This window comes from Pholis gunnellus (genome assembly GCF_910591455.1).
Source record: "Pholis gunnellus genome assembly, chromosome: 7".
Classification (NCBI taxonomy): domain Eukaryota; kingdom Metazoa; phylum Chordata; class Actinopteri; order Perciformes; family Pholidae; genus Pholis; species Pholis gunnellus.
In genome coordinates, this window is record NC_136533.1 from 2,055,631 (window position 1) to 2,076,965 (window position 21,335).

General features: G+C 43.8%; 1 protein-coding gene across 1 annotated transcript in view; it reads right to left on the minus strand.

The window, feature by feature from the left end:
* Positions 1 to 21,335, minus strand: part of cadps2 (Ca++-dependent secretion activator 2) — a 152,883-nt gene that overhangs the window by 68,693 nt on the left and 62,855 nt on the right. The window contains exons 7-12 of the mRNA XM_079163449.1: positions 17,969 to 18,080; positions 17,542 to 17,681; positions 12,667 to 12,733; positions 11,791 to 11,899; positions 10,874 to 11,074; positions 1,867 to 2,003 (exon numbers count right to left, since the gene is read on the minus strand). Of these exons, the coding sequence (XP_079019575.1) occupies positions 1,867 to 2,003; positions 10,874 to 11,074; positions 11,791 to 11,899; positions 12,667 to 12,733; positions 17,542 to 17,681; positions 17,969 to 18,080 (766 nt within the window). The remainder of the gene's footprint in view (positions 1 to 1,866; positions 2,004 to 10,873; positions 11,075 to 11,790; positions 11,900 to 12,666; positions 12,734 to 17,541; positions 17,682 to 17,968; positions 18,081 to 21,335) is intronic.

Sequence of the window (21,335 nt, forward strand, 5' to 3'; positions counted from 1 at the left end):
GGGAGCCTCGTTAGAACGAAATATTCAGACGTCTCATCAGTGAACTTTCAGGAGAACTTTCTGAGAAGGCGGAGGAAGAGTTTCCTCATGAAACAGACGCGATGAACACGGCGACGGTGACGTCAGCTGAGTCTGACCTTCACTGGTTACGTTCAGACGTCCTCGTTTCACCTGTAAAAGGTTTTAACAGGTTTTATACGCGTGCAGACGGGCCGTGGTGTCTGATGATGGTTCTACGGGTCTAATAGAGCCTCACATGACGTGACGTAGAGCTCTGCGACCCGGAAACATCGGAGGCAGTTCAAACACACATCTCACCAGGCCTTCTGTTTCAGTCCCACATCCGCCTTTCAAACCATCTCTTAAGTATTCAAACACTTTTATATCCAAACATTTTTCTTTTTGTTGTCGTTTGAAATGTAAAATACTTTTGACATTTTTTAATTGCACTTAAAATGTAAGTGAAAAATGCTTTATTTATTGTATTTATTGTTAAATGTGCAGCACTTTGAGCTCCATAGTCTGAATGAAATGTGCTCTATAAACAGAGATTATTACTATTATTAAAGCGTAACTAGACGGTCGTGTTGAAGGTTCTTCCTGTAGAGCTCTTGTGTATTTTATTTTATTTGCTCCGGGACCAGAATGAACACAGACACAGGTCGATGGCTGAGATCGATCCGCTCCACTGAGACCTGGATCTACAAATATAAAACTAAATGTGAATCAAATCTGCACACATTTGAGGGTTCATGCTTCGTTGCTGCACTCAACACAAACCCCTCATTTCACCCCCCCCTCCATTGAGTCAGCCCAGCAGTCGTCTATGAGGGTCATGTTCCTATTTGGAAAGTATTGATTAGAGCGTTTATCCCCTCAATCAGTGTGAGAGAGCCCCCCAGGCTCAACACGCCGCGAGGTGGGGGGGTGGGGGGGGGGGGGGGGGGGTGACCATAGAGAGAGAAACCCTAAATAAAGAGAAGCCTTCAGACCGAGTGAGCTCAGCCTTTAGCTGTAATGAAGGAGAGACTAACAACAAGTCAAGTGGTTCATTTTACGACACGAACAATATAACTTCAACACGATGACTGAAGCATCTCGATACAGAGAACACAACACATCAGCAAAGTACAAGTTACTGGAAGTAATGTTAAATAATAATAGACGACAGAAGATGGAAGTTAAAACTCTTCATTGAGATCAGCCACTCTGCTGCTTATGAGTCTTCATCGCTGTCATGATTATCAATTCTTGAGTTATGACCAAACAACATGGATCTGTGAGGTTTAATCAGGTGATCTGAGCTAAAGTAGTCCCTGCAGGTGTTCCTGATACACGTCACGTTCACGAGGATGGGACAGGTAACCCGAAAATATTAAATATCACCTGCAGGTTTTCATCAACAGATCATTATATTTCACTTTGATTTTATATGAAAAAGGAGTTACACAATTTTGAACTTCTGTGGAGGAAAACATTTAGTGAAGAAGTAGCTGACTGAGACTTGTGTTATTTACTTCCTCCGACAGTTTATTATATAGAATTCATAAAAAGTGCTAAATGTTATTTACCGGTTTGTTTGAAGCCTAAAAGTTATTTTACATTTCAGTTTTTACTGATTTTATTTTGTAAAACATCTCCTGTCCAGGACTTTTCTTTGTTTACCAGATTCAACGTGGTGTCCCTTCAAATTAAAAGCACTGACTTGCATGTCACCTTCTCACCTCCCTCCTCTTCTTCTGCACGTCTCTGCTTCTTTATTAAACTCTCTGATTGTGACCGAATGTTGATTTATAAACCGGAGGTGAGGAAAGAGCTGTGAGTGAGATCCACAGTGTGTGAGAGGACGCGACGGCGTCCACGTACCAGGCAGGAGAAGGAGTCGCTCATGCGGTGCTGCAGAGTTTGCTTCTGTAAGACGGTGAAGAGGGCGGCGTGGTCGAAGCGACTCGGAGCGGCGGAGATCAGCCCCTCCACGCCCTGACGCTGAGACGGGTCCAGACCTGAGGAGGGAACACAGGAACGAGAGCGCAGTGAAAACTCTACAACACCGAAGGTTTCAGACCAACGTTCTCTTAATTATCACTGATCCAGAGGAGACGTTATTCATGCTCTGGTCAATTCAGAGAATTTGTCTGTTTTGCTTCCGTAACACGTTTTCTTGAAGATGAGTGGAAAGAAAACATTTATTTTATGCGTCTGTAGATTTCTAAATTCACCAAAAGTTACATTAGAAAATTAGATAATGCCTCATTTGCATATTTAAACATAACATTTCAGTAAACTTGTAACACAATAAATCCTCCTCTTGATGTGAGTGATGAAGTGGTGAAGCTTCATGGTGATGTCTATGAGTTCATGTTTTATTCACCTGTAGAGTCTCTAAATGTCTGTAATGAACTAAACGTCTCTTTAAAGGACGTTTTCTAAATAAATCTGGTGACGTCAAGCAAAGTAATCCCACTTCCGCTTTAAAATGGAAGTAAGATTACAGAAGGCCGCGATGACGAAGCGCCTCGGTTCAGTCAAAGGATAAGGAGAATATCCGTCACTACTCTGTGTTTCTCTCGACCTCTTAGTGGATTGAATAGAAAAGATGTTGGAGTGCTGCTCGGACCGGCAGCGCTCGCTCAAATAGAGCCGATGTGCACCAATCGATCGGCTGATTTTCAGGAAAAAGGACTTACTTCAGTTTCATGTTTCAGATTACGTGCCGCTCACAGAGAGTTACGTCATCGCCACAAAACACAACACGCGTGTGAGTGAGTGAAGACAACATAACAAGTTCACATATTGTCACAAACCGGTAACTTAATCAGACACTTATTCGTTAACGGAGGTTACGTTGACTTGTATGGTGCTTTCAAGCTCGACTCGGTAAGAATGAGTGTTGGGCGGAGATGTTTTCAAAATAGATATTAGAGATGAATTATGAGCTTCCTAACACTAGCTCTAAGATTGTAATACATCATTAAAGATGATACTGCAGAAGCATTTAAACTGACGTATTAGGATAGAACGAATATACCGTGATATATATACGGCTTCAGTCCGTGCTGCAAAATGATAGCGTGAAATGAATTTGAGGCCATACCGCTCAGCTCTCTGTGAGATGTCAAAGAAAGCGCTGGAGAAACAATCTGCAGGCCCAACCCCGGTGTAACGTTAGCAGGCGGCAACCTCCGGTTCTGAAAGCTTCACGTCTTAAAGCTGCATTCTCTCTAGTGTCCACCAGGGGGCGACTCCTCTGGTTGTATAGAAGTCTATGAGAAAATGACTCTACTTCTCTCTTGATTTATTACCTCAGTAAACATTGTAAACATGAGTTTATGGTCTCAATCTCTAGTTTCAAGTCTTCTTCAATACAGCATGATGTTCATTTAGTAAATGATGGTCCATTTAGAGTCAAACAGACCATAAAGCAGGGGATGCTTTAGGGGCGGGGCTACACAGTGATTGACAGGTCTCTACCAGAGACGTATACGACGTCTCTACGTCACTCCTCAGTCCAGATATGCTCACTTCTGTTTAATTCTTGCAAAAAAACAAAGATGTTTGTGTTTTCTTTGTCCAGTGAGAGAGCGGCTTTAGTAGAAGGAAAAGGGTGCAAGATAGAAAGATTCAAATAAACCCCTAAGAATGGAGACATCCAGCTCGACGTGGCCTTGTGAAGACGGATGGCTGCACAGATTTCTTTGCATGACGCCGTCAGCTAAAGAGGTGACACATAAATGTGTTCAGATCCTCGATCGTTCACGCCTCCCTTTGAGCTCGGCGGTGAACCGAAGTGTAAACACGACCACATTGGCAGCGTCGGCTCTCGGCACCGCGGTTAATAGTTCCCACCTCGGTTGGCTACGGATCCTCTGTGAAGCTGTCGGCTCTCACTCAGCTGACACCAAACACTCGCCAACGTGGACGACATGTGAGGAGAAACACTGGAAGTGACTCACGGAGTCGACAGACCGGCCAGCAGGACAGCAGACGACCGAGGTTTGGAACCAGTGAAGTTTGCAGCTTTTTCTGGATAAATCACTGAAAACAGGAGTCAACCAGTGAGCTGCTGGTCTCATGACGGACTGAAGAATCAGACTGAAACCAACTCAGCACACTGGAATTAATGTTGATAATGTTTCAAACATTTGGTTATTTGTTCATGGAAAAGAACTATTGATTAATAATCTAATAATAAGTCAGTTTGAGGTTCACTCTCAACCTTTTGGCATCAAAATAATCTAAACTCACAGCTTCTCGAGCTTTCGGCCTCACGTCACCGTCTTCATCAACACCAACCGGTCGCTCCGGTGGCGTCATGTGACCTGAAGAGAAACTCCTTTAAAAGGATATTTCGGGCCCGTGTTTATATTTCTAAAAGTCGAGAGATGACGGGAAATGACAATAATATGATATAAAATGCGACATTCCAGACTGAATAAAAACGTCTCATGTTTCTCATGTTTCTCGTCTCAAAGAAATCCTGTTAAAGACCAACACACAACATCACGTCCGTCTGTCTCGCAGTACTTTCTGACTTCCTGTCTGTGGCTCTAAGCTCCAGTCAATCAATCTTTATTGATAACGCACCTTTCAAACAAATGCAATTAAAAGTGCTTCACAAATGATTGACAAGATGAAAAAAAGATGAAGAGACAAATGCACACAGAATTAAGAAAATAAATAAAGAAATCAAATTCAGCACTGAATAAATTGAACATACTAACAGTAAAAAGATCAAATAAAATCAAATATATGATGATAGATAATGTAAGAAAGGACAATAACATCAAATCTAAAAGATAAAGAGATCTTTTCTTTTTATTGGTCAAAATCTTATTTTGTTTTAATTTATTCTCGTTTCTTCACTTTGATGTAAAGCACAAAGTACACACCATGTATAAAGGAGCTGTAACTTAAGTTTACTATTATTATTTATTGGGGACTATTTTCAGTGGCGGATGAATCCATATTTGGTGCTCGAGTGAGACTTTTGGAAATTTGTCGCCGGGTGTTTTTAATAGACCTCTATGGCAAAGAGCGAGACGAGGTATCAGGATTTTAGATGAGATTTGTTGTGAATATGAAGATTTTAGATCACCAGACGGATACTTTGAGTTAAAACTCAAGTATTTTGACGCAGTAGTACCGATACTTTGGGTTCTCTTCGCTGAAACGCCCGGAGCAGCAGACGATAACGAGGCTTCGGGGTCAACGACGGAAGAATCGACAGGAAAAGAAATGGGAGCAATAAAAGAAGCAGAAGAGGCGCCGCCGAGCAAAACCTGGGTTCATTTCCAGTCCTTTCAGGCCTTCCTGTTAATGGCCCCGCCAAAAGAAAAGCCTAACACTCTCCATTCTGCCTTTATCTGGAGGGGGGGGGGGGGGGGAGGGAGAGTACATTTCGGGATGGGAAGTTTCTGAGCGTGACACATGGCCCCACAAAAGACCACGGCTCGCTGAAGAATGGCCGGCGCCGTTTCCACGCCTGCGACGCCCGCGGCCTCGCGCCCGAGACTAACATTAGCAATCGCTTTTTTATTAACGCTGCCATTTTTGTTTTTGTGTGGACGCAGAGAAGCCCGTGAGGTCTCTCAGACATTTGTGTTTGGTTGTTCTCCCCGCCCCACCTCCTCCCTCACGTCTTTGTCCGAAAGAGAAAAAAAGACAGCAAAAGTGAAATCTCCACAATCAACTTCCAATCGACGCTCGTCTCCTTTTCTTCCCCGTCGTCTTTTCTTCTGACTCTTCCCACTTTCCCGTCGCTGCCCTGTGGCCCCTGTGGCCCGCTTTCCCTCTGTCTAATTCCGATGTAGGTCATTTTTTACATTCGTTACCTCCAAATCACGGGATTGCCCTTAATGTAATTTAGAGAAAAGGCGGCGAGTGAAGGAGGCGACTCTAAAGAAAACGAGACAAAGAGATATAGATTAGTTCTGATAATAAGAAGAGGGGGATGAGGGGGAGTATTGATTGGGAGACAGACAGCGGAGGAGAGATGTTGATCCGTGTCAAGTCCAACTTTCAGCTATTATCTGCAGAGTGTGTGTGTGTGTGTGTGTGTTAAAGGGGGGAGGGTGTGTGTGTGTGTGACAGGAAATATGGATGGGTGTCACTGCTCCTGGCACAGATGGCTGCATCGTTTCCTCACTTTGTATTTTTCAAAGTGTTTCTCATCACTGTTTTTGAAGGCTGTTCGAGTTCAACGTGGAAATGGCGGACCCCGCCGCCAACAATGAAAAGTGCCGCGTGGAGAAGTCATTTCAGAATGTAGACGCACTGAATGGATGTTGCTGATAAATGGAGACTATAATAGAAAGGAAAAAAAGATCTTAAGGACTATAACAACGTTCTTCCAAAAGCCGCAAACTCAGATGAGATGCCAGATGGAGATCTGAAGACTTAAACTCTACAGCGAGAGCTGGAGGGGAGAGAACTCTATCAGAGACAAGCGGACTTTAGAGTTCTTCTTACAACAGAAATCAGAAATTCCTCGATACAGACTAAAATGCTGGTCAACGAGTCTATGCACCGATCACGATATCAGCTCACTTCCACTACAGGAACAACAACTACACTGTTCTTTTAACAACACACCTGTGGTTAAACACCCAGTTCTGAAAAGTGAAGTGTCTTAAAACCTGCATTCTCTCTAATGACCACCAGGGGGCGACTCCTCTGGTTGTATAGAAGTCTATGAGAAAATGACTCTACTTCTCTGTTGATTTATTACCTCAGTAAACATTGTAAACATGAGTTTATGGTCTCAATCTCTAGTTTCAAGTCTTCTTCAATACAGCATGATGTTCATTTAGTAGATGATGGTCCATTTAGAGTCACACAGACCATAAAGCAGGGGATGCTTTAGGGGCGGGGCTACACAGTGATTGACAGGTCTCTACCAGAGACGTATACGGCGTCTCTACGTCACTCCTCCTCAGTCCAGATATGGTCACTTCCTGTTCACTGGTTGCAAAACTCCAAGATGGCGACGGCCAAAAATCGCCAAATTCTAGGCTTAAAAAAACTGCAATACTGCAGTCCACAAGCTAATGAGGTGACATCACGGCGACTACGTCCACTTCTTATAAACAGTCTACGGACTTGACTTAATTAAGTTGCATTGTGGGTAGTGTAGGCGACGTGTTTTGACCAAGAATTTGTTGAATAAAAGAAGACGGATGTCTCCGGCTCTGCTGCGTCACTTCTTCTTTTTTAAGATGTCTTTCTTGAGGCCGACATGTCGTTCTAAAATGTTAAACGGTGGTTTGTGTCCGTCTTTGTCTTAGTACCATATTTATAACATTAGGGTGTTTGAGTGACAGTTGAGGGGTGTGTGTGTGTGTGTGTGTGTGTGTGTGTGTGTGTGTGTGGTGAGGTGGGAGGGTGGGGGTAGTTTTCTGCGCTCAATCTCTCCATATCCATCTCGTCTGGGCTCCATTGGTATCATCACGGCAACAGTCACATCCATGTGACATTCTGTTCTGAGAGGTGGCGGCCGGCCGCTGATGGCAGGTTATTGACGCGGACGAAGAGGACGAAGAGGAGGAGGAGGAGGAGGAGGAGGATAGGACAGCGTTTCGGTTTCAGGTGCGCCGGCCCGAGAGATGTGACTTGATCTGCCTGTCGGAGCGTGGCGGCAGCGCGAGGAGGATGATGTCAGGGCGAGCAGAGACGAAGAGACAAAGATACAGACGGACATGCCCATCAGTCTCCGTCTGGCTTCACGCAGCGCAAACATAACTCGTGAGGGGGGGGAAAGTTTGAGAGCTCATCCGCAGCTGTTTCTGTTGCCGTTCGAGGGCGACGCTGAAAACTCGGCGGAAGGTTAAGACGAACGGACAGTTGGGACGTCTTCTCCTCGGGATCGTCCTCGCTGTCAAACTGACCACCTGCTCCCTTCGACAAAAAAAACACAACCGACAGGTGTAAACACGAGTAAACGCAACTCGAGGGAGCGAGTCTCGACCCTCAACGGGCCCGTCTGCTCGTACTGAAGTCGGGAGTCCGATGATTTCCACTTGTTTGGACTTTGTTTGTGGGTCGTTTGGACGGCTGGCTGCAGGGAAACGAGAAGCGTGACAGGAAGTGACGTCTCCTGGAGTTTCTTTAGCAAAGTCGCACGCGTCCGTTTGTCCTTTTCTTTAGAGTTTTTCGAAGGCCAGCTGTTGAGATCAGCTCACACCTGAAAACCGCATCAGGAAGAAGACCTGGTCTTTGTTTCACTTTGGGGGTTTATCTTCTGTTGCTCTTTGTCCCACTGAGCTTCCTTTAGTAATCCATTCTTCTTCTGAGCAGTGCTGATTACTGTTAACGGAAACGAAGACGAACTGTGTTCATCAACGACGAGACGAAGACGAGACGGCACAGATCAACACTGATCATTGAGACAACATCAATGCAACACCGTTGACGAATAAAAGTCTGGACTAAATTGCAATTTAAAAAAATAAAATCTTTATTTCCGTCACCTTCCACCTTCTCTTCTCTTCTCGCATATTTTTGCAAGATGAAAACTTACGTGAGATAAATTGGACTAAAATGACGAGATTATTGGTTTTGGTCGAACACAGCTGACAAACTGAAGAGAGGAAACATTTTAAATAAAATGTAACGATTTTTCATCGATAAAACTCTGAAGGATAAAACTGACTTTTTCGTCTAAAGCTGCCAAAATGAACACTGCTTCTGGGATGTGATCCCACAGTTGTCAAGACAACAGCAGCTGTCAGTCTTTTCCCATTATAAACAAACGAGTGAACAGAACTTACAGGTGACACCCTGTTATCCTCAGCCTGCTGCACAAAGACACCGGTCCTTCCGTCTATTTCACCGGAACAGATTCTATGACCGACTTCTTTCAAACGGGAGGAAGACAAACAGACGGTTCTGGACCCGGGTCCGGTGGGGGATCGTGGTCCAGCGGTCTGACATGCAGAACCAAGACGTAGCTTGGGATCACTTGGACAACAAGCTTTAGCTGGAAGGCCCATTCTTTACGGGATATATACTGCGTACAAGTGTCTTAACACAAGTGCGTTTCCGATAAAATGAAGACTAATTTGGTGATCAGAATAAAATCTCCTGCGACCCTCCCGAGGTCCCCGACCCAGTGTTTGGGAATTACCTCAGCCAGACCGATCCGGGTCGACAGGATCCGGGTAGCTGGTCCTCAGACAGTGAATCTATCCAAAGCTTTTGTTGAACAATGTTGCAATAATCAGAAAAGTAAGGATAGCTTTGATGTGAGATATTCCAGGCTGGCGTTAGTGGCTCTACCTACGGAAAGTAAAGCGTCGGAAATCGTAGATATTCCACAAAATCATGAACCAGGAAGTAAAAAGACCATTAAAGGACAAACAAACAGCGATCTTTAAACTTAACCGAGTTTGTTTCCTGTGAAAACGGAAGTTTATTTTGAAAAAAACACCTATAAATGATACGCGTTGAAAAATGAGAAACTTTCCGATACCATTGGACCCGTTGAGGATAAGTTGAATATTCACAGGTGAGTATTTTGCAGTTACCTGTCGTTTATAAGGCCTTCAGTGACGTGTTAAAAATGCATCGAACCACAAGTGCTGCTTATTTAAAAACGCACATGTCAACTCGTCTACTGATGGAGCTACAAAATAAAAGCATGCTTCAGGGCGAGAACCTTGTGAGACGTCAAGAAGAAGAAGAAGAAGAAGAGAAGATCCCAGAACAACAGAAGCTGAGGCTTCACACGAGTAAACAGCTTCATCATTTGCTCACACACACACACACACACACACACACACACACACACACACACACACACACACACACACACACACACACACACACACACACACACACACACACACACACACACACACACACACACACACAAGTTTGTTGTGCTCGGAGACGAACACAATAGACGTGTCTCTGCTCTCATTGTCTCCCCTGTTCTGTCAGTTAGTAACCTTCAAAACGCAGATATTTACGTGGAGTCAAGACGGGAGGAATATGATTTTATTAATGTAAAATAACACCGCCTGTGTGTGTGTGTGTGTGTGTGTGTGTATAAACATGGAGTTATTTAAACTACATATTTCATCTCGATAAAAAACACCCGCTGGGCAAGAGCAGGTGGAGATTCAGGTTCACCGACACAAACGTTAATAAAGCCAGAACGACTTTCTGTCAACACACACACACACACACACACACACACACACTCGAACAGCGCCACTTAGCACCCGGTTAAGAGCTATTTCAGGGACACTTTCTATCTCCTCCCGCAGCACCTCTCGCCATTAACGCTTCAATCTGATCCATTAAACGCCGGCAACAAACTGAAACAAGATGTGAGATGTGTGGACGCAAAGAGGAACGTAAGTTTGGAAAAAGAGGTGAAGGAAGAAGGAGAATCAAGGAAATATTGAATAAAAAACAAGATCAAATTAAAGTGGAAACTTACAGGAAGGCGGTCAAGTGTTTGACCACTAGGGGCGCTCAAACAAGAGACAACTTCAGATGGGTACCACAGAAGAAGAAGAAGGGAAGAAAGAGTGAGAGAGAAGTAATAGACAGATGGTCAAAGTAATTAGAAAAGAGGAAAGCAAGCCGAGGATGATGGAAGGAAGAGAAGAATGAGGAAAAAGAAGAAATATGGGCATAAAAATAATAAAGACGTAAATAGATACAAACGAAGAAAGGAACTCAAGGTAGAGAGATTGTGAGATGAAAGTCTCCCTTCAACCTTTCCTAGAAGTTCGGTTGAGGAGAGCGTCGTGAAACACCAGAGATAAAAATGCACTTCATCATTTCTTACTTTCTGGAACAACCTATTTAATCCAAGACTCCACTTTCAGAAGACAGGAAGGAGCTTTGGCTCATGAAAACCACCTACTGATGGGGGACGCTGGTTTCTGGAGTCCTCCTCGGCAGTTCGTGGTCTTGTTCTGCGTGGGCGGGACCGGCTTGTAGGACTGCCCGGTGGCTCGGTACATGGCCTGGACCCACAGCATCCGGTCCTGCTCGTCGTCGCACGCAAACATCACCAGGTCGCCCTCCTTCACCGCGTTGAAGAACACCCGGCCGCCCTGCAGGCCTGAGGAAGAGGAGGAAGAGGAGCGTGTGTCATCGTTAATTGTTGTGTTGCGGATGATTTGTGGCGAGTGTTTGTGTGAGACAGTGTTCACTGGGTTGATTGTTTTTACTGTCAATTGTCTTAATTAGTGGAGACAATAAAGTTGTATTGTGATAATTCTCCTGAGCCGTCTGTAAGTGAGTCTTCCACCTACGACGCTGAATCTATTTCTAGATCTCTCACTTTGTTCATCTTGTTCTCAGATGTTACCGTCTGTAAAGTTTATGAAGTGAATTCACGTTCTAAACTCTACGGATGAAACGTCGTTGGTGCTTCATGTATTTCTGTTTTCCTGTAAATCACAAGACGTGAGACGCGTCGAGGTGATCAAACATTCAGTGAGACGCTGCTCCAGATGAGTTCAGACCAGATGTTGAGCCTGGAGCCGCTATTCTAAAATGTAGCAATCTACTGTTAATCTGCAACAGTTTATATTATTATTAACCATAAAATAAACCGAGGATATCAAACAGGAACTCCTGGGTTCTGTTCAAGATACAATAGAATAATATTCAAATCAGATAGATTTGACTAAACTTAACAAAGTAGGTTTGTTGCCTTTTTGAGTGTGCGTTGAAGCCAAAAGTCAACGTTGACTGATTTTAACGTTATGTGTGTATGTGTGTGTGTATGTGTGTGTGTGTGTGTGTGTGTGTGTGTGTGTGTGTCTCCTCTACCTGGCTGAGGGTCGCAGTAGTCCACCGTGTAGCCCTCCAGCTGCATCAGCTCCTGAGGCTCCGCCTTCTTCTCTCTGTAGCTGCACATGGCGAACGTGTACTGACTCACCTGCAGGACGGACGCACACACACACACACACACACACACACACACACACACACACACACACACACACACACGGGACTTAGTGACAGGTCAACACATTACAGTCTGTACTACTACTGTTTAAGATATTTTCTACCTCGTTGACATGAAGAACGCTCGTCTTCAACCAAACAAAGATGTTTTTTTTATCTAGACGTAATAATGGTTTGAAATAGTCCAAATGTTCCTGCAGACATCTTGGTTTGATTGAATGAACGGAATCTTTTTCACAGCTTTAGGATAAAAGAGACGATGCAGAGCATCATTCAGATATAGAAGCTCCTCAATCTAAACATTCTTTCCTTTGATTCCCTTTTAAAGGACGTCTGAAACACACTCACAAACAAAAGAGTGGATTTAAATGTCCGCCCTTGGCCTCAGAGACCCGGAGTGATCGCTGAGCGCTCAGAAGCAGCTGAAGTGTAAATGAGAATTTAAAGGAGTCAAATCAGCTGAACGACGTGTAAAAGCCTTTTGAGCGCAGCGACTCAAATCTCATGATTTTGTGTAAGAACCTCAAATGGTTTCTTTCATTTCCCATCAGCCCTTTCTTTTGAAACTTTGCAAACATATAAAAAGCAAAAGAAAGTTTTTGGAAACACGTTTTCTATGAAGACTGAACGTTTGATCTCATGCCTCTTAAACACAAACGAACTTGTGTTTAATGACTTCACACCTTCACAGCTCTGACCTTCAGCGCTGCTCTGGGATCTGACTCATCGGCTTCTTACCTGAACCAGAACTAAATATCTTTTCTTCCAGCGCTTCCAGACTCTCTGTCCCACCGCGTACAAATACCTGAAACACACAAAGAACACTTTAAATAAAAAACCTTTGTTTGTAGAATTACTGAAGTCATGAATGAACCAGATATTTAGGTTCTTTTGTGAGGATTTGCTGCTTTTTCTCTGTTTATAAACCATTAACTGACGTTTAAAGATATAATTCACTATTTATGACAAAGTAGATAAAAAAGGTGAACCAAATAAATAATTACAGATTAATAATGAATATTTATTTGTGTGGCCGTGATCCTTCAACACGGATTCAAATAGAATGAGGCATTTAAAGTCCAGATGAAATCTCTTCTTTTACATCACATCTCTCTGTCGTCGTATGTTGAGCAGCTATTTAACAATATATTTTTTATTTGCATGATGATTTAATATCTTTTAACATATAATTATTTTGTTACTTAGAGATATGTAAACAGCTAACAGACAGATTTAGCATAATGAGCAAAAGAATCGGTCGTAATCTGTGCTCACGCCGGCTTCTCACATTAATTAATAGAAACCACAGACCGCTGTGACATCACTGTCTGCTGTTTTAAAGCCTCGAATTCGCCAATTTAGCCGTCGCCATCTTGTTTTTTGAAACTAGAGATTGAGACCATAAACTCATGTTTACAATGTTTACTGAGGTAATAAATCAAGAGAGAAGTAGAGTCATTTTCTCATAGACTTCTATACAACCAGAGGAGTCGCCCCCTGGTGGACACTAGAGAGAATGCAGCTTTAACACATGAAGCATCGGCTTCACTTAAAGAACCGGAGGCTGCTGCCTGAGCTGGACAGAGGACGGGGAGGCGGGGTTAAAGGAAACGCTGGTGCTCGCTCGTGATTCGGAAGATCTGGGTATTTTCATCAGAATTTTATACTCTGAAGTCAAACTTTTTTTTGCTCCACTGAGCAATGTTCATCGAGATGAACGTAACGCCGCCTCCGACACTGTATCCCGTTACCTTCATACGTCCATGGAGCGGCATTTTTAGTCATCCAATCAAATGCAAAGGATTTGATTTAAATCCCTCTTGTAACTTAACGCCACTCAAATAATTAGTTTCACTGTGAAAGACGTCACAAGACGGTCGATAAAGCAGCTTAACTTGAGGATGTAAATCACAACAATAAAATAACAACGAATATAATAAATGTATTATTTGAAGGAACCATTTATCTGCATTTATTTTACTCCCGACACCTGCTAGACCCTTTACACGTTATGTAGAGACCTCTGATCTCTCCAGGATCAGGACCCATTTAAAGCTCCTTGACGTATTCAAATTACACATTCTCTTATTTCATCGTGTTTCTCGTGTTAACACGTCGTCAACACATTCATCTCCTCCCCCCGATAAAGAGAGTGGAAGGAGAAAGCAGTGAGAGAGGCCGTGACACGGCCAGCAGCTCATTGAGGGGCGGCGGCCCCTCGATCAATGGCTGCTCCCGGGGCCTCCTGAAAGCGTGGGACACGTGAGGAAAATCAATCGATGGGCGAGAACCTCTTTCTTCAGCCCTGAAGGAAGAAAAGGCCCTCCGGTCAAGGCTGCACGTCTGGACGGAGAATCTGGGCCATTCTGCGTCGCTCGCCGGCCACTTGTGAGGATTGTTGTTCCGTCCGTTCCTCCTGCGAGGAGCTTTGACTTCCCCAGAGTTCACTGCAGGCATCGGTCAGTCCTCCCCGCCGTCCTCCACCCGTCCTCCACCCGTCCCCCACCCGTCCTCTAGCCGACATTTCTCTAAAGAGTGATGATTTGATCATAACAAGAAACAACTGCAGGAACACGTGTCTTGAAATAATCGTTCATTTGTGAGAAAAGTACGTTTTTGGTGATTTTGATAAGAATAAAAAACATAATTTAAAAATAAATAATAAGGTTTTTTTTACCGTCTTAAAATTAGTTCAACAATGTTTTATGTTCCAAGGCTTCAAAAAGCAGTTCTGTCTGTTGGGACAACAAATCAGTTCACCCGTTTTAGGCTTCTTTTTTTAACTTGAATATGAATTCAAGGTTATGATTTTGTAGTTTTAAAAATCTCGCTTGTTTAAATAAAAGTAGGGATCCGTTTCTGCACACGACACCGATGCAGAGATATTCCACTAAAAAGGTCAAAATACAGTTTTAGTCTGAATCTCACCGCAGATCTTTTTCTTATTGTTTTAAGAGAATATGTCATATTTAAGGAGTCATTTGCTTTTGCATAAATGAAGTTTTCTCTTTAATTGGTGAAGTTATTTGGTCAAAGAATCTTTAATTTGTGTCCTTCCTCCCAACTCCTGAAGCAACGCTCCACATGAATGCACCGAGTTGTTAAAGGACGCTGCGGCTGTGTTACGTTTCCATAAAAGATCATGAAGCCGGGATAATAAGAAAGCACGAAGGAGGCGACTTCAGGCTGTTCTGTGCGAACCAGAAGACAAACACAGACCTGGAAGGTGAAATATTTGATGACGACATCGATGGAGCGTGAAGTGCTCTGCGTTCGACACGTGAAACATTTCTTTAAAAAGAAAACAAGAAATCGTCGAATGTGTTGATGACCCCCAAACGTTTGTTCACTTATTTGTTCATGCTGAAGGTAAAATATTGTCTGGCGTCCGTCGGCCTTTTAATGGATTCACGACTTTAACGTGAAAACTATTTTGAAAACATTTTCCCTTTTCTTTCCTCTGAGCAGCAAACAGTCCTCCGTTCAGCTTGCTCACCTTGAAATATGTGGATTTATGTATTCCTTCATGAGAAATGTGACCCCGGTTGCCCTGCGTGAGTCAGAGCCTCACAGTGAAAACAGCATCGGATGAGCTGAAAGGAGACGGAGAGCTTTGAGCAGGAGCATCTCAGAGTCTTCATCAGGAGGATCTCAGAGAGTCTTCATCAGGTTCAAACTGTTTCACCGCAGCTGGACTCACGACAGGCGGACTGACGCTGACCCCTTGTGGACGCGGCAGAGAACTGCACCACATCTGTTTCCTTCCGCTCGACTCCTTTCATTAGTCGGTTTGTACATCCTCGATTCCTTTCCTCGCCTCCTCTCCTCACGTCCAGATAAGTATAACAACTATAAGGCTGAGAAAAAGCCCAAAATCCATTTGGCAAACTAATGAAATCTTTTGGGGAGTTTTCCCACAGCATTGTATTTTAAATAAGTAAGAACATAGATTATCGTTTTCCATCTCATCTGGATTAAATAAACTTTTCATAAATCTTTTTTTTCCTCCAAAATTCGACTTTTATTTAATTTGACAGTTTGTATTTATGGGGATATGTTGCCGATCAAACCTCTCTCTGATTCTGTACTTTTATTTTCATGAGTTCCCCTAAAAGTGAAACTTTGGGGAAACTCGTGTAAATGTTCTCATATCTCTGTTTGTACGTCCTCGATTCCTTTCCTCGTCTCCTCTCCTCACCAGGAGCAACAAGTACCAGTATGTGATTTTGTTTTTGTGGACTAATACATTGTGACGTGATTATTTGTTATCTTGTAATAAATGTTGATATTGTTGAAACTATTGTGTTTTATTACCTTCTATTATTTAAAGAAGTGAAGTTTATGATCTCATCAGAGTGAGTTCCTGAAGAGTTAAATGAACAGAAACATTTCATGTCTGTGGGTTTGAAAACGAGGTTTTGCTTCCATCTAGTGGCAGAAAGTAAGAACTGCACATAGAACACAAATATATAATGTAGTGATTAATACATTGTTTTCATAAAATGTAAATCTTGAAGTGACAAGTGAACAAGTTATTTTTTGTCTGATTTAAGGATTTCCGGGCAAACTGCATACGTTACAGGAAGAAATGCACAAATATTTTGTTCTTCTATAAAAATATAAAAAATGTTTTAATTTGATATAGTTTTTAATTATTCGTTATCTGCAATTGCTACAAGTAGCAAACGTTACTGATGATGTAATGACAGCTTTAAGTCCTGAACCACCTGATCCTGAGTCACAGCTGGACCAATCAAAACTCTGACGTCCAATCAGATCATCTGTGATTCAGCTGTGAGTTAAAACTATAACATCTGTTATCGATCTTTCAGAAATAAACTGACTTTTAATAACAGCTGTCAAACTATCACGAGCTCATGAATAAAGAGCCTCATTTACATCTTAATGAACCGACAACGTGTCGACAGACTTCAGCAGGATGTTCAGAGACAGATCGACTGATCACGTGATCACATCTTCAGAGTGCTTCCTGTCTTTAACCAGCAGAGGGAGCTCTCGCTCTGACTACCAAGACCCTGTAGAGGACCAGACCCTGTAGAGGACCAGATCCTGTAGAGGACCAGATCCTGTAGAGGACCAGACCCTTAACAGGACCGGTCCCTGTAGAGGACCAGACCCTGTAGAGGATCAGACCCTGTAGAGAACCAGACCCTGTAGAGGACCAGACCCTTAACAGGACCGGTCCCTGTAGAGGACCAGACCCTGTAGAGGATCAGACCCTGTAGAGAACCAGACCCTGTAGAGGACCAGACCCTGTAGGGGACCAGACCCTTAACAGGACCGGTCCCTGTAGAAGACCAGAACCTGTAGAAGACCAGACCCTGTAGAGGACCAGACCCTGTAGAGGACCAGACCCTGTTGGGGACCAGACCCTTAACAGGACCGGTCCCTGTAGAAGACCAGACCCTGTAGAGGACCAGACCCTGTTGGGGACCAGACCCTTAACAGGACCGGTCCCTGTAGAAGACCAGACCCTGTAGAAGACCAGACCCTGTAGAAGACCAGACCCTGTAGAGGACCAGACCCTGTAGGGGACCAGACCCTGTTGGGGACCAGACCCTGTAGAGGACCAGACCCCGGGTGTAGACTCACCCACTGTGCTTCATGTTGGGGGGTTTGTCCATGCGGACCGCCAGCTTGATCTTCAGCTCTGTGTCCTGGCTGTTCTTGGGGACCACCATCCGGTGGAACTCGGCCTGCTTCGGTCCGTTCGTGGTGGGATTCATGACCACCTGAGGGGGGGGGGGGGGGGGGGGGGGGATACTGAGCTGCACGTTGTTGCATATTATACGTTGTTGTTTGATTTGTATCTGGGACGAGACGTCAAACATTCATCATGTTCATCCATTCAACTTTTACTTTATTATTATTGGGAGCATACAGCATTTACATTCCTAAATGTATGAAATAGACCCGACTCAGGTCATAAGTAAATAAATAATGTGTTGCTGTCTGCAGGCTGTGTGTGTGTGGTTGTGTGTGTGTGTGTGTGTGTGTGTCGTGGTGGATCTGGACTCACCCGGCCCAGCTCCTTGTCCTCCAGAGCCAGGACCCCGGTGCTCTCGGTGAACAGCTTCACTTTCACGGAGGGCAGCGGGTGAGTGGTGGTGAAGTCGCCCTGAGTCCCCCACCTGAAACACACAAGGACCCGACCTCAGTGCTGAGTTTGTGCGTCGTGTTAACGTTTTATATTTATAAATCATCTTTCTGTGGAGTCAGAAGCTGCAACTCTTTAGTCCTGAGAGGCAAAAGAAAAGAGAATTTAAAATCTGATTTAAATTGTTTTGATTCATGTGTTTATGACTCAACAGCAGGTAACAAATATAACAAAATAAATAAAATGTAAACACGAGTTTGTTGTAATACACATTCTGGCCACAAGAGGCTGAAGGGCACCACCTCCCCACGTTGTTGAAAGGACTAAAAGTATTCATGTTTTCTTCCATGCATAAACACAAGGTACATATTATTGTAACAATATCCTATCATTACAATCATGTCTTTCTCTTATTGAGAAATATATTTCATTTAGTGATACTATGAATGCTTTTAGTTCTTTTTAGAACTCGGGGTAGTGGCGCGCTTCTGCCTCTAGTGGCCATAATTAGTATTAAAACATCAACCATTTAAAAAAATCCTCAAAAAAAAACCTGACTCAGCTTTTTTTATGAACTTGTTTTCACAGAAGGGAGAAAAACAAAGTAACTTAGAAAGAATATCTAAAAAAAACAACTTCCACCTGTTTTTAAGTCATGAACACACGGATCACCTGCCTCTCAGGGCTTCCGTAGTTTTGTCTTCCGACGACCCTAATAAAGTTTATTCAAACAAGACAACCATGTTGACAGAAGCCATGAAGGCAGCGTGACTTTGTTAAGATTCTTCTATGAACGTAAAGTAAGTATCGGTGTGACCGTCTGTCCCGCTGCTCAACGTTACACTAAAGAGTGTCGGTCAAGACGAAACACTGCCGGCTCACTGCAGGTTCTAACGGATCCAAAACTGACCCGACGTCCAACCGACGGACAGCAAGATCACTGAATATCACACATCAACTGATCTGATTCTAAAATTAGAAGCAGCCGGACAACACCGACACCACGCTGCTGGAGGCCCAGGACGTGTTGCTGGACCCGCTGGAGGGAAGGGAGGCACGGGAGAACCAGGACCAGGACTGAGAGGGGCCGACTGTCAGACCTGCTGCAGTAACATGAGAGGTTTTCTAAAGAGTCTGGTGCTCAGAGACCACTTTAGACCACAGGGAGCGACAGAATTAACATAAAAGGACAGTTAATATAATAATCATGATTATCATTTTTCCCGTAATTTTCTATATTTGCAGGCGTCTTCATTCTGAATCGTAATCACGCCGGCATCACGGACTGCAGAGTTCAACGTGGACTAGAGGTCACATACAGGCCTGTAACAGCAGAGGACCAGAGGCAGTAAACGTCCCATCAGTGTCAACAATCACTTCATCTCACTGAGGCTCTAATGGAGCAGAGCGACGCCTTCTGCTCACGATGACCATTACACCCAAGGACGCGCTGCCATGATTACATGCCTTCATGGCTCAGCTGTCATTGGAAGTGTGTGTGTGTGTGTGTGTGTGCTGCACAAATGACAAGTGACCTCTTCACAAAGCTGAACTCCATATTCACTTTTCCCCAGTTTCCAAGGCAACATTGCGCCAAAAGGTGTGTTCTATGGTGTGTTCTACACACACACACACACACACGTTCAAGTGATCGCAGACCTCAGATCTGAGACAGAGGACAGACACGGATGACCTCATGTTGTCACTGACCAGAGGGAACCGTTTTAACGTAACACAACGCTTTCATTCTGCGTTAAGACGTGTCGCTAATTTGACCTCGAGCATTAAAAACATCATTTTCACAGCAACACATTTCTAAAATGTATATATGTTATCCGAATACATTTTCACTGGTTGTGCTTCTTCTCACTGTGTGTTAATAATATTCATGTTTTTAGCCACGTTAGCGTCATGTGTTAAAGCTGCATTCTCTCTAGTGTCCACCAGGGGGCGACTCCTCTGGTTGTATAGAAGTCTATGAGAAAATGACTCTACTCCTCTCTTGATTTATTACCTCAGTAAACATTGTAAACATGAGTTTATGGTCTCAATCTCTAGTTTCAAGTCTTCTTCAATACAGCATGATGTTCATTTAGTACATTATACCCCATTTATTTATGATTTTTGACATTTGTTTAAAGAAAACATGTTTTTCAGTCCCGCCGGTGGGTTTTGTGTTTCAGAGGGTTAACCAGCCGTAGCTCATTTTCAATCAGTTTAAAGTCGAATGTGTCTTTGTGTTGATTCTCTGCCTTTTGTCATCAGCTGCTGTGTTCCTCTCCGAGGCAAATTGGTTCACGATGTATAAAATAGTTTTGTGTTTTTTTTCGTTTCAAGCCGTTTACAATCCAAACCCTGAGGGCGACATCTGAAAGCGACGCCCACCGGAGCTTCACATCCCTTTCTGGAAGAAGGTGAATTGGTTTTGAGCGTGAAGCCCTGCAGCGAGTAATACAGGAGGAAAAGAATGAACAAAACAAAGTAAACAGATTTAATTCATAAACCTCTCTGCAAGTTCATTTCCATTAGCCTGGAAGGAGTGTAAAAAAAACAACCCGTCATCATCACGCGTACTTGATTTGTAACAAACACGAGGAGTCACAGACTAATTAAGGGTGTTGCTAATGAAAAGCTCCTCTGTGATTAAAGACAGCGGTCGGACGGCGGCGTAATCACAGATAATCATGAGGTCCGTGTAATCGCAGTTAACCGCGCTGCCGTTGAGCGTGTCATTGAAGATGAAGGCTGCGGGGTCGTTACAGCGGAGGTCAGGTGACCTGCGCTCCTCTAATTGGCTGTTTGATGGTCGTCCATCTGTAGACAAACGCCACCGAGGAAGTGAAGCCCTGAGCGATTATCAGTCACCAGAGGGCTGCTGACGGCGAAGACCAACATTTCTATTTCTTTCTAAGTTGTCTGGTGTGTAATGAACATTACAGCCTCACAGGAGACACGCGGCTCAGAAACCTGCTTCCTACAGAGTCTCCAGATCGCCTGGAATGAAAAACTTGGACCGCACGCTGAAACATGAAGAGGGTTTTCAGCTCAGCCGGGCTTTCCTCCAGAAACCAGAGTGTGTTTTGTGTGTTTTGTGTGTTACATAACGGCCTCGTCTTCCTGCTGCATCAGTGTTTCACTGGAGGAGGAGGATGAAGGTCACATCAAACAAAAACAACAGAGCGCCGTGGTTCAGCTTCAGGTGACTGTGAGTCTGCTCAGACGATAATCCAGAGAGGAGTCCAGAGGGACGGCTCAGCAGCCTCGAGAGTATTAAACTGTTTACAACCTC